Genomic DNA, 14,080 nt, shown 5'->3' with positions numbered 1-14,080 from the left:
AAATTGAATTGGGTTTTAAAAAAATTATAAATTAAATTGAATGAATAGTAATTAAGAGACGGTATAGAGACGGTTAAGAGACGGAGCGTTGCAGGTTCCGTCTCTTAGTTAAGAGATGGAGGAAAAAAGGACAGTGGGGCCCTCAAATAGGGCTCAAATAGTAGTTAAGAGACGGTTTAAGAGACGGTATAGAGACAGCGTTGTGGATGGCCTAATGCTCTAAAGCATATTTGAGGCAAGTTATGAAGTAGTAACTCAAAATTTAAATTCGATGGGAAATACGACAGAAAACCCAATCTTCATCATAAGCCCTAAATCCTAACCCAAATGTATGAAATATAAGGGGAATCCGCAAAAAAAGGAAATGGCGAAGTGAAGAAAGGGGATCTCTCTCGTCAATTCATCATCTTCCATTCGTCAGAGTGTGGTTGTGTAATTGTATCTGTTGCAGGAAGAAGCTAATGAAACTGCATTAGAGTACCATTTAAACCCTAGATCTCTTTCTCTCTTCCCCCCTTTTTTGGTTAATAATGAAAACTGGTGACCTTAATGGTGGGAGAATGGCGGGAGACGCCGCACCTCAACCTCCTTCTGCCGAAGAAGAAGCGCTCAAGAAGAGCACCGATTGTGTTTCCTTTCTCGCTTCTCCTTTAACATGCATAAAGGTTTTTTTTCCATTCACTTTTTTCTCGCCTTTTTTGTCATGTTTTCTTTATGATGCCACATGCGCCTGTTCATCTCTCTCCCTCTCTCTCTCTCCTGCCTTAATACCTTTCTTCGGTTTCCAGACGTAGCAGCAGATGCAGTGATGAATATGATTTTTTTTGATAATTTTGTTGAAGGCTTTATTGAATTAAACTTGTCAATTTGATATTTTCTTTGTATGTGTGAAGATTTAAATTGTTACTGGTGGTTCAAACAGCTTTGGAGATCTAGAGTTTTGTTTATTAATGATTTTGCAAATTTTTGTTAGTCATGGATAAACCCTACCTTATTTTTTAATACTAGTAGTAATATTTTTTCTCTTGCGTCTAATGGTATCTTTTTGACATGTAGGAAGTTAGTTGCTATTTGTCACTCTGTTCATGTCGACTCATCGAGTCTCGATAGAAAGGTAGTATATGCTAGACTGCTAGTACAATGTATTAGTAGAAGGTTAGGATCCTGATTTTGTTTAAATTGCTCATCATCTGTCAACTGTTGCATGTTTTGTTCCATCTGTTGCATTAGCTGTTTAAATGGTTTATTGGGACCGGAAGTTTAGGGATTGCTTGTTAGCATTGTTTTATTTGCTAATTATTTTTATAAATCATTAGTTTTATTTTTTCAGGGACATGAGTGTGAGTACCGACATAGTGACTTCGCTAGGCTAAATCCAAGGGACTGTTGGTTCTGGTTAAATAGTAACTGCTTGAATCCTAGCTGCGGATTTCGACATCCGGTTAGTCATTTACCTCTCTTGATTGTAAATACCCACCAGCCTGAAGTTCAGTTTATTTAGATCCTTTAAATAGAGTAATTTGATGTATAATATATGTGCAGATGAGAGTCTAAGCACTTCATGGCATGCTTAGATAGTACAGAAAAATGATAGATTATTAGGTTGACATGGATTATTTTCTAAAATTAGTTTTAAACTTTTGTTCATCAGCCACTTGGTTTACTTGGAACACAACTACCAACACCCTCAGGGTCTGCTCAACCTCTACCCCATACAGCCGCTATGACTCCAGTGCTGGTCATGGATACAAATAGCATACAAGGGGTGCCCTGTAAATTTTTCCAAAGTGGGTTATGTCTGAAAGGTGACTGGTGTTCTTTTACTCACACACCGAATTCCATGAGATATAAAGCATCAGCGGTGCCTGTAAGAGCAGTTGCGACTGAACCTTCAAATCTCAATAAGGTTGACATCTCAGTGCTGGGAAAGAAGATTCCTCCACCAACAAATAAGAGCAAACCTATCAAGTGTCCTCTAGATCAACAACTCGCAGCAGGCGAAGTGAAACCTGACGTCCATAGTAATGAACTTCCTAAAAACAAGAGGATGATTGAAACATCGTGCATCAATGAGCTTCCTGACTATAATAGCCATCTTGCTTCTAATGAAAACGTGGTCCGTGTTAAACAGCCTTATCAAATGGATGACCCTGGGATGATCGATGACAAGAATGTAGGAGATGACTCAAGGGAACCCTCACCTGGTTTTGATGTTCTTGTTGACGACGAGGGGAGAGATTCTGATTTTTTTCTAAGTGAAGACCAATATGGGATGTCAAAGGAATATGAGGCACAGAACAATAATGATAACAATAATTTGACTGAAGAAGATATATTTGCTGAAGCTGATAATGATAGGTACAGGTATATACATGGCTATGAGCCACAAGGGTACCCCAGGGGTCAATATGGTTTGGAGCAGAACAGAGCTTCATCTGAAAGGATGTCAGCAGGTCACAATGCGATGCCTTATGCTAGGGGTGAATTAGATCTACGAGATTGTTTGACAAGGAAGAAGCAGCATCATGGTTTGAGGTCTGTAATTTGTCATGAGCAGGTTCGTGACAATCTTGCTAATGATCATAGCCATGAAGATTGGCGGAGGCATGAAAGATATGCTCCTGCTCCCTGGCATGAGGGTTCTCTTAGCAATCGCCTTCAAGGAAGAATAAGGCTTCCACAAAGATCATCATATCCAGCTGATTGGGAAATTATTAGGCGAGCTGACAATGGTAGATTTTCTTCTGCCAACGGATGGAAGAATCATAAAGGCCCGCACTTTAGAAGGGTTAAGAATCATAAAGAATCGCATTACGCTACGGATCAACAGCAACCTGGTAAGAGAAAATATGACGCCCTTGAAGGAAATGGGAGCACTGTTTCGTTTGAAGGGCCAAAGCCTCTAGAGGAGATTCTGAAATGGACGAAAGGCGAAAGAACTGTCAACATCAGGAATTCTTCCGAGGGTGAAAATGGTACTCCTAAGTAGGATTGCTGAGAGTTGAGTGTATGAACAGAGGGACTAGGTGGTGGGGTGGATTTTGATACGTATGAGGGGGATAATGGTGAAGAGGAATATCTTGGTGGCAATGGCGATGAGTTTGCGTAGAAGCTGGAAAGGAAACATGAGAATGATTGATTCAATTCGTCTTTTTGATATTTTTTGGATATTTGTTTGGGGCTTGAAGATGGCATGACTAATTTTGGGGTAACAAGTAGAGAGAGATGGTTGGTCCCCTTTGGTCAGTGGGAGTTTTTTTTTTTTTGGTTGCTTTGCAACTTGTCCTGACGTAGATTTTTTGTGCTACCCATTAACACCACCATTACTCAATATACTACTGCACTGCCTTCCTCACCTGTATTTTATTTTCCTTATTTTTCCGTTTTGTTAGTTTGCTTTCTCAAATCTAGAAGAATGAAGAAAGCATAAGTTGAAAAGTTGATACTAAGAAAATGAGATGGTGGCAAGAAAAAATTCCATAAACCCAGGATGCAAAACTTCACCTACAATATGCAACAGTAAACAAAAAAGGGACCTCAAAAGAAGCTGTACCTAAACAAGAGTTTTTAGCTTTACTTGCTAAACCTTGAAAATAACTTATCGTTAATGCAAACATTGAGCCAAATCTATTCTAATATCAACTTGCCGTCACCCTGTAAGCTCTAGTTTATGCATCGGGTAACTGGAACCGTTGATGTCAAACTGCCAATTTTGGTTCCAAAACTAAACCACTGGTTCGACCTTGGATACACTGAGGGGTTGAAAATCCATCCAAAAAGGAATGAATCAGCTATGATAGGAAAATAAATGGTCTTGTAATGAGGAAGTCTACAATTTCTACACATAACAACGTGTTTACTTTTGCAACGACGTAGGTCCTTAGGCCATCCACAACGCTGTCACTAAACCGTCCCTTAAATTACTATTCGCGGGCCCCACTGTACTTTTTTACTTCATCCCTTAACTAAGGGACGGAACCTGCAACCCTCCGTCCCTTAAATTACTATTCATTCAATTTCATTTTTTATATTTATTTCCAACCAAATTCAATTAAAAAAATACATTTCATTAAAAATAAAATAAAATAACAATAGAAAATAAAAATACAACTTAAAATAAAAAAAAAATAAAAAAAGACATAATTAAAATCCAAAAAAATAAAAATGACATAATTTAAAATACAATTTTATAGAAAATAAAAAAACTACTCCACCGGCGAATCATCCCCCGAAGGCGGTGGAGGTGCACTGAAGCCGTGAGGAAGCAGAATGTCAAGTTGTGCTGCCATAAACGTAATTCCGTTAAGCCAGGCTTGGTATTGGGTGGGCGTCATGCGGGAAGTGTCTGCCATTGTGGCGGTCATGCACATGGCCATAAGGGAGTTGGGGGGTCCCCCCGAGCCCGAGCTAGCCTGGCTTGATTCGGCTCGGCCCCTCCTCCCTCTAGCCGCCTTCGCCGCATTTCTCCCTTGCGGCCGACGGCGCCCACGGGAGGACCTCCCCCGGCATCGTCTGTCGGGGTTTCAACCTCCTGCGAAGTAAACTCTTGTGGCCCGCTGCCCGAACCGCCATCACCAAACGAGTATTGACCACTCGCCGTGTGCTTCGTGCGCTTCGAGGTCGAGCCAGTGCTGGACTGCACACCGCCGGCCCTCCTTTCCTCGTCCTTGACCACCTCCCAAACATCGACATATTTGAATTGTTTGTCGGTGTCGTCGAAGTAGACCCGCAAAGCCGACCTCAGAATGTCGGCTCCCGTGGTTCCACTTTAATTTTTTATTTTTATTTAATTCGATTTTTTTTAAAAAAATGAATTATTGCATCAGCGTGACGATGCCCACTCGCGGGCCGGCGAGTGGGCGTCACGCATGGCGCAGGGGCGCGCCACGTTACCTCGGCGCGTGGCGAGACGTCTCGCCATTCGTCACGCCGTGACGGAACACAGAACGGGCTGGGGACGAGACGGGGGGGCCGCAACACGTCACGCCGCCGTCTCGTTCCTTCGCGACGGAATACGGGCCACCCGCGTGACGCGTTGCGGGTGGCCTTAGACCATCAGCAGTGGGGCGCCCTAAGGCGCGCCCTATGGCGCGCCACGTCAGCATTTTTATCCTCCTCCTTCTCCACCTGCAGTGGGCGCCCTAAGGCACGCCCTATGGCGCGCCACATCATCAATTTTGTAATATTTACAAAATACATACGAATTAAAAAAAAACTAAAATACATTTAAAATACGAATTTTAAAAACTTCATTCATTTAATAAAAATTAATACATTACAATGCGAAATAATAAAAAACGCAAACTCAGCGACGGCGGTTACGAGCCCACACTTCTTCAATCATGTCGCTCATGAGCTGCGCATGCTCCTGTTGGTTGCGCATTGAGGCCTGCCTAGATAAAACCTCATCGAAACCTAACGGTAACCCTCTATCGGGTGTCTCGGTCGATGTGCCGGTAGAGCTAGATGCATGGTCGTCGTCATTCCAATCGGTGATGCTTCCGCCTTCACTCTCGACTATCATATTGTGCATGATTATGCACGCATATATGACATCGGCGATGACTTCCTTGTACCAGAAACGAGTCGGCCCTTTCACAATTGCCCACCGTGATTGGAGCACCCCCCAAATGCCCGCTCTACATCCTTCCGCGCCGCCTCTTGCTTTTGCGCAAATAAAACCCTCTTCTCACCAATTGGGCAGCTGACTGTCTTTAGGAAAACTGGCCACAGTGGGTAGATGCCGTCGGCCAAGTAGTACCCCATATGGTATTGGCGTCTGTTGGCAGTAAACTCTATGGCCAGGCCGTTGCCGTTACATTGGTCGGTGAAGAGAGTGGACGATTTGAGGACGTTGATGTCGTTGTTCGACCCGGCTACGCCGAAGTAAGCATGTCAGATCCAAAGCCGATAGTCAGCGACGGCTTCGAGTATCATCGTCGGGTGGCTGCCCTTGTATCCACTTGTGAATTGGCCTCTCCACGCCCTCGGACAGTTCTTCCACTGCCAGTGCATACAGTCGATGCTCCCGAGCATCCTAGGAAACCCGTGCACCGTCTCGTGCATCTGCATCAAACCCTGGCAATCAGTGGCAGTCGGCTTGTTCAAATATGTGTCGCCATAGGCCTCTACTATCCCCCGACAAAAGTACTTCAGACACTCGCGGCCTGTAGTCTCCCCACAGTGGAGGTACTCGTCAAAAAGGTCCGCCGTGGTGCCGTATGCCAACTGACGAATAGTAGTCGTGCACTTTTGCAATGGTGTAAGGCCGGGTTTCCCGATGGCGTCCTCCCTAAACGTGAAGTATTCTTCACGTGAAGACAATGTACGAACAATGCTGAGAAAAAGGTACCTCGACATTCGAAACCGGCGGCGGAAAACAGTCGGGCCCTAACGTGGTTGATCGGCAAAATAGTCTTCAACCAGACGCCTGTGAGCTTCTTCGTGGTTGCGTCGGACATACGTCCTAGGTCGAATAGGACGATGGACTTGCTCAGCCGCCGCTGCATCCGCCCCCTTCTCGCGCTGCATTTGCGAATAGCATGCCGCCATGGCCTCTTCAACGGCTGCATCTAATGCTTCGTCAATCGAACGACCGGAATCAGACGAACTAGAACTATTGGTGTCTTCGCCGGGATTCATTTTCGTTGGATGTTGAGAGAGAATATGTTGAGAGATAGTCGATATGTTCGTATGCACAACTGAATGAGAAACGAGATTTATATAAAAAACGAAACCGCGTGCCATCATCCGCGTGCCTTCACAATGGGGCGGACGATGTCGCGGACGATGGCCATCGTCCGCTGCGTCCGCAATGAGGCGGACGATGGCGCGGACGATGGCCATCGTCCGCGGTTTAAGTCGCGCCCGAAGCATAGGCCGCGACTATCGTCCGCGGCCTATGCCACACACCCACAGTGGGGGCGGACGATGAATGGCGCGGACGATGCGCGCCATCGGGCGAGCCATCGTCCGCCCATTGCGGATGGTCTTATGCGTGAGGAACACATGAGCGTCAATCACTGAATGCCTAAAGCCAATGCACAATCATTGTCTTATTTAAGTTTTTTTTTATTTGTGGCGGGAAATACATCTAAAATTCAAGTGGAATTCGTAGTTTCTTTAACTGTACGATTTTTGCTTTTTTTTAAAAAAATTTATAAATTCATTTAATTGGAAATTATGAGAAAATGTGAAAAACAAGTGAATAATGTGTAGTGCTCAACCGTTGGATCTTCTTATGCCAACTAGAGGAGTGCAGAGTGCCCACTCTAGAATTGCCCAGACAAAATCACTCGATCATTCCACATTTAAGACTTAAAAGTTTAGTGTAAATTTTTTAATTTGTAGGAGTAGTTATATTTTTTATTTGATCCCTACGTATATTATCATCAAGAAAAATGTCCCTTCCTTTGTCCCATGATATGAGAGAGCAAAGAAGAAAAGCTGGCAAAAGAAAAAAGTAGAGGCAAAAAAACAGGGACCCAAAAATCAGAATAAATTTTGGAAAAAAGAGGTCCCCCCTCTTGCAATCCTACTCAAAAAATTTTCTCCTTTTGGATTTGAAAATGAAATCTGGTAGAAAGATATTGACCTTATTCCCTACATAAGAAAAAAGATTCTTATGTTTATGACAAATTTAATAAGCCTTTATATCTATAAAAATATACTCCTGAGTTTTATCTACACACTATGAAGAATGGTCCAAAAAACCCCACCCACACAAACCAGGCTTTTATCTGGACTCTGAAGTGATTCCATCATCATAAGGAATAAAATATATTTTGATCCTGCCATTCTGAGCTTTATCTAACAAAATTATTGGGATGATGTGACAAAAGTTTTCTAGATATATATAGTGGATTTTCAGATTTTAATCATGAGATTTATTAAGATATTTTTATTGCACCTATGGTAATGTTAACACAGATCTGTATACAGTAGCCTAAATGCATTTTATAGTAGTGTGGAGTACTACACAAAACTAAAAATATTTTACTAGTACTATTATTTTACACTGTACATACCTATATAATCCACGAGACATGTACCAAATCTAATCACATGTCTCTACAATGCAACAAAATCTCAATGTAAGAAACTTTATCATATAATTTCAACTTCCAACATGTCTACACCTATCATCTATTTAGGGCATCCGCAGTGATGCGGATGTCCCGGCGGAATTCCCCGAGGAATTCCCAAAAACACCTCCTGCCACGTTATACGGACTTCCCACTGCACTGCCACGTCATACGGACTTCCCACTGCACAGTGGCGGAATTCCCCTGTGGAATTCCCGACGGAATTCTCACATTAAAAAAATCACAAATTCACAAATTAAACAATTTCCGGAAGTAAACAATTTACGTAATTAAAATTTCGACGAAAATAAGGAAAAAATTCCATTAAAATAAGAAAAGTACATTTCACCAAATAAAAAAAATACATTTCAATAATTAAAAACTACATCAACGACGACCCCCTACGCTGCCACACTTCTTCAATAATATCGTTCTGGAGTCCAACGTAGGCTTGTTTTTTGCGGAATAAACGAAAAAACGAAATAAAGCGGAATTCCGCACGGAATTCCGCATGAGTCGACGCAATGGCGGACGTCTATGCGGAATTCTGCTTAACGCAGCGGACCTGCGACGTCCTCAGCACAATTCCGTATCCGTGGCAGGCACGCCTAATGGCGGAATTCCGGGACGTCCGTGGGAATTCCGCGTAAAAGTCCGCCATTGCGGATGCTCTTAATAGACAACTTGCTTTACATATAAATGATTTAATTTCTACTCCAAAAGCTGGTTTGCCATTTTTGACACATGAGAAATACTACCTCCGTCCCCCAAAATTCGTCCCGGTTTGACCGGGCACGGGTTTTAAGGAATGTAATGGAAAGTGGATTGAAAAAGTTAGTGGAATGTGGGCTTGACTTTTATATATTAGTTTTATAATAAAATGTGAGTAGGAATGAGTTAGTGGAATGTGGGGTCCACTACCAAAAATGGTAAAAGTGAAATGGGACAAATTTTGGGGGACGGACGAAAAAGGAAAGTTGGGACAAATTTTCAGGGACGGAGGGAGTAGTAAATTTTAGATACTACTATATCTAAATAATTTGGCCAAATTAGAATTTACCACCCACCGCATTCATTATTACACAATCTTTGGTCCACACATTGGATTTTGATGAGATAAGCAATTTTATTTGAACATGCATTCTATCTTCAAATAAGTATGTATTTTGTCTCAGAATTTTATGAATCGAACTTTCTATTTACATGAAACTTCTAGAGACAAAAGGGTAAAATTGCTCACTTGTAAAATTTGAATGCTTGAGGATTGAGGAGTAAGAACAATTTTTATTTAAAGAGTAAGGACATTTACTCAGAAATAAAAGTATAAATTAATTAAACAGTCGAAGGCTGCATTTTTAAAAATAGATGAGTTGTTTGAAATAAAATTAAGTCACAAATAATTGTTCAATTTCAGTTTTATTTGATAAAATGATTCCTCATTCTACGATCAATTTTCTCTATTCTTGCAACTTTTCATACAATTAGGATCTTTAAATGCTCTACTGCAATCCAAATTTTGACCCAATCCTTTAGAGCATCTCCAATAGCTTAGGACGTCAAATAGCCCTCAAATAGCCTTCACACTGCCACATCATCAGCACTACAATTCTCCTGCCACATCAGCTTGCCACATCAACTGGACATCAAATAGCCCTCACATAGCCTTCACACTACCTATCCACATCACTAATAACAATTATATAATTTAATTTACAATCGTAGCAACATACGGAATTTAATTTACGAGACAAATACGGGAAAATTGAATTTTTCATTTCGTTTTTAAATCAACGGAATTGAAATAATTATAATCAATACTCTTAATTAATTCAAAAGGGTATCAGCCCAACCCTTCTGGGCCCAAAACAAATAATTAAGATTGGCCCAATTGCTTTAAAACAAAAATCAGCCCCAACTCCTTTAAAAAAATCCTTCCATTCTCGGTCAACTCCTTCTTCTCCCTCTCGGTCAACTCCTTCTTCTCCACATTTCCACTTCCATTCTCCATTAAAAAAAAGTCGAAAAATTAAAAATAAAATAAAATAAAATCGGACGCCGTCGGCGTGGGCACGCCGATTGTGACGCCTATTTAGCCGACGCCGATTTCGCCGACGCCCAATGGTTCGGCGTCAGACCGGCGTCGGCGAAAAATCGGCGTCGCGGTGGTGACGCCGGTTATTGGAGATGCTCTTAGGAGCTAAAAAGGGTCATATTTAGATAAGTACTCCAACAATTTAATCAAGAAGAAGTTTAACAGCTCATATGCATATAGTATACAATTTAATTAAGAAGAAGTTTAACAGCTCATATGCATATAGTATGAGAAATGAAGAAAAAAATTTGATAGTAATAAAAAAAAACAAGAAATGTGAGAGCATCTCCAATGGCAGTGAGCGGACAGGCTAGCCGATTCCCGGCGCTGGCCGGTCCGCTCGCCGAACCATTGGAACCGGCGAGCGCCATTTCGGCGAAAAATCGGCGACCCGACGCCGATTTTCGGGCGCTGGCCAATCCGCTCACCGGCGGGCGCTGGCCAATCCGCTCACCGGTCGGCTGGCCGCCATTGCAGGCTCCCGATCAGCGAGCGATCAGCCAGCTCAATTTTTTTTTTAAATTTTCGAAACACTATATATACGCGATTTGCACGTCATTTTCATTCGCACAACTTGTTTTAACGAGTTTTCTCTCCATCTTAATTTCTGTACAAGAATAACAACGTGAAATGAGTAACGCGGGTGGTAGTGGTGGTGATGCTGAGGAGTACGAACGGCAAATGAACGAAGAGTTGGAGGCATATACGTCCCGCGAGATAAACCGGTTGATACAAAGGGCCTTGCAGCCGGCGGTACCTCGACCTCCACCCGTTGTCCACCGACGAGCAGTGATTGATCGAGATCACGTAGCTGCACATCAGCGGCTATATGAAGACTATTAATGTAATTTTTTTTAATTAATGTACTTTTTTTAATTGTAAATATGATTATTGAATTTTTCCGTATTTGTGTCGTAAATTTAATTCCGTATTTTGTGTGATTGTTAATTATTTGTTTTTTATAATTTTGTTTATTGTGGCTAGCCTATTGCTTGTCCAATTACTTATCCTGATGATATGGCAGAAGGAGTTTTTAGTGATAATGATGTGGCCGAAGAAGTTTGTGGCTAGACTATTGGTGGCTCATTAGCATGGGAATTGGAGATGCTCTGAGAATGGCAAAGCTGAAGAAGAAACAGAAAGGACAGAGAGCACAAAGAGAAACATCATATGTCTCTCTCACTCCATCCTTCAATCTACACACTGCTAACTGTACAAATAAAAGTCACTGTCACAGTCTGCAACCCCCCACTCACCACTCATCCCTCATATACAATGCACTCCCCTATCTATCCATCTGTATAAATATACTTCTTCCAACACAGTAATATTAGAAAAAAACTCTTTTTGGCCAAGAATGGGAGAAGGAGGTGAGGCTGTGCAGTGTGAGTCATATGGTGCAATTGTTTATGGGAAAAGGATGTTGAAGAGATTGGTGTGGAGAGTGAGAGCAGAGATGAGGAAGATGAGGAAGAAGCAGAGGACTGATTTCAGCTTCTGCTATGATCCTTTGAGCTATGCTCTCAACTTTGATGATGGCAATTTTGGGTTTTTTTGCACATAGATAGTGTTTGAATTTCTGTTATGGTCTTGTACATTTCTTTTTTCTTTTTTGGTCAGGGAGATTCAAGATTGATGTTGTGTTCTTCCTATTTTGAGGGGTTCAGTTGTAATGAAGTTGCTAATTAATGGACTAATGTTAGCCGGTTAGGTTGTAGTTAAATCTCCATGCTTTATGTGAAAATATTACTACTACAAATGTTTTTATTTCATGGTAGTAACACTGTTTCCATTGATCTTTTCTGTGAAATGCCAAGCACAAAATTAAATCTAAGACTAGGGAGGAAAAATAAGAATAAAGGTTGGGGATGTCTTAATATTTACTCCCACTTTTTAGATTGGAATTGAATGATCTGTGTGCTTCTGGTTTAGTTTTTCTCTAACATTAATAACGGAAGTTAAAAAAAAAGTTTAACGGTATAAATGTACTAGTTGTTAAATGGGCCGGCCCGGCCCACCATCAAATATTTTTGAAATACTTGGTTATTGTAAACTAGTCTCCCCTAAAATCCAAACTTTTTGTTATCTACAAGACTACAACAGAATATTTGAATAAATATATCTTTAATCCTTTTTATATCCACGTGGATGCCAAGGAGACTGCTTTCGGAGGTTATGAAGCTTATATATTTCTATTGAAGTAGGATATGGATTATATTGGATAGTATAGTATGGATATGGATTATTTTGGATATTAGAAGTAGGAGTACCATTTATTGTCACATATATTAAAGTAGTACTCCTCACCTACAAATTGTTACTCCAATTACTTATATTTATCGTTACACCAACGTTTATATGTTTAACGACAATTACTTTTGCTCAATGTTGCAAATAGCGGGCTATAGCGCCGATATAGCGCCGCTATAGCTGCTGAAGCAAGCCACTGCGAAGATATCCTCTGTATTGGATATACGGGCGCTAAAATCGCTAAAGCGAGCTATAGCACCGCTAATGTACGATAGCGTAGCGGTGTCGATAGCTGCGCTATGCTTTTTTTTGTTGCAACAGGCCAAACGTCAAGCCGGATTAAAAAATTGGCCCAAAAGTAGCCCACTACGTGCATGTAACCCTATTTCTTTTGGTTCCCTACTCCCGTATCTCTTTGACTGATCGTATACGGCGGCGGCGGCGGCAACGATTACGACGACGGCGACTGCGGCAGCGACCGGTTGGCTACGAACGGCTTGGCCCGTGCCATCGACGCTAGATCCTGCACTAGGACGACGGCGGCGAACACTGCAGTGCCTCGACGAACGGCCGACGATCACGGCAGCGGTAGCAAATGGCTGACGAACATCAATCTCAGAGTGCGCCAGGCACCCAAATGTCCCAAAGCCAAGGCAAGTTTCATTCGCATCTCTATCTGCCTCTAGTAATTGGAATTCTGTAGAAGAGTTGAAGTAAATTAAATAGCTAATTCAAGTAGTGTCAACTGTAGGCTTTTCAAGCTCCGGGTCAACAGCTCAAAGAGTTGCACAAGCAAATGATTCAACCGACCCAGCATGGAAGTATTGCACAATGCCAGATGTGACAAAAAAGAATTCTCTGAAGTGTAACTTTTGTGGTAAACTTTGCCATGGTGGTATAACTGAGGCAAAAGAGAGAGAACAATACTAGAGACCCAATTGTGGTAGAAGACGAAGACGATGATGGCAATGAATGGATCACAGGCATTATACCAAATGAAGAAGGAGAACAAGAGCAAGTAATCGATCTTACAGATGTTGTACCTGGATCCTCATCACAAGGAATGCCAGATCAACGCAAAAGGAAGAGAGGCCCAGACAATAGGAAGAAAAAGAAATTATTTCCTGTTCTTGATGATGAAGAGGCATCTGCTACTTCCTCCTCTGAAGATGAAGATGATAACGACACCATTGTACCATCCCCATCTGCTTCTAATTCTTCGAGTGATGATGATTTGTAGTAAGAGGACGAGAGAAGAGAACTGAAGACGAACTGAAGGCAACACGAGTGAACTAGCAGAGCATTGTTGGCTTGTTATACTATTTTTAATTTTTATTTTGCATTGGCTGCTATCATAGTTTATTAGTTAATGGCTCTGAACTAATGTATGTGAACTAATGTGTGAAATTACTCATGTTTTGGCTAAAATTTTGCTTTTTTTTTTTTGTAAAACGCTATTAGCAATAGCTGCCGCTATAGCTGCACTATAGCCGCTATAGCTTTTTCGGGAGGACTCCGCTAAAATTGATAGCCCGCTATTTGCAACATTGCTTTTGCTAATTAAGTACTTACTCGCCGTACAACATAAATTGTTAATGGAACTTTTTTCTTTTCTTTTCTTTTCTTTTCTTTTATTTAATTTATTTCCAATCTT

The 14,080-nt window shown here is 41.6% G+C and overlaps 1 protein-coding gene across 1 annotated transcript; it reads left to right on the top strand.

Annotated features, from left to right (window-relative positions):
* Positions 1-280: 280 nt before the first annotated feature.
* LOC121801466 (zinc finger CCCH domain-containing protein 17-like) lies at positions 281-3,355 on the top strand. The gene is made up of 3 exons (XM_042200964.1): positions 281-665; positions 1,331-1,441; positions 1,652-3,355. The coding sequence occupies exons 1-3, from the start codon at positions 531-533 to the stop codon at positions 2,987-2,989; spliced, it is 1,584 nt and encodes a 527-aa protein (XP_042056898.1). The 5' UTR covers positions 281-530; the 3' UTR covers positions 2,990-3,355.
* Positions 3,356-14,080: the final 10,725 nt, after the last annotated feature.

Source organism: Salvia splendens, chromosome 4, assembly GCF_004379255.2.
Source record: "Salvia splendens isolate huo1 chromosome 4, SspV2, whole genome shotgun sequence".
NCBI classification, from domain to species: domain Eukaryota; kingdom Viridiplantae; phylum Streptophyta; class Magnoliopsida; order Lamiales; family Lamiaceae; genus Salvia; species Salvia splendens.
Note: the sequence above shows the minus strand (reverse complement) of the source record. Positions and strands in the feature narration are given on the sequence as shown.

What these genes read in the sequence shown, in the direction of transcription:
- LOC121801466 (XM_042200964.1), top strand. Translation starts at nt 531, where the DNA reads ATGAAAACTGGTGACCTTAATGGTGGGAGAATGGCGGGAGACGCCGCA. An exon ending in CTCCTTTAACATGCATAAAG is followed by an intron (nt 666 to 1,330) that starts GTTTTTTTTCCA and finishes TTATTTTTTCAG; the next exon opens with GGACATGAGTGTGAGTACCG. An exon ending in GCTGCGGATTTCGACATCCG is followed by an intron (nt 1,442 to 1,651) that starts GTTAGTCATTTA and finishes TTTGTTCATCAG; the next exon opens with CCACTTGGTTTACTTGGAAC.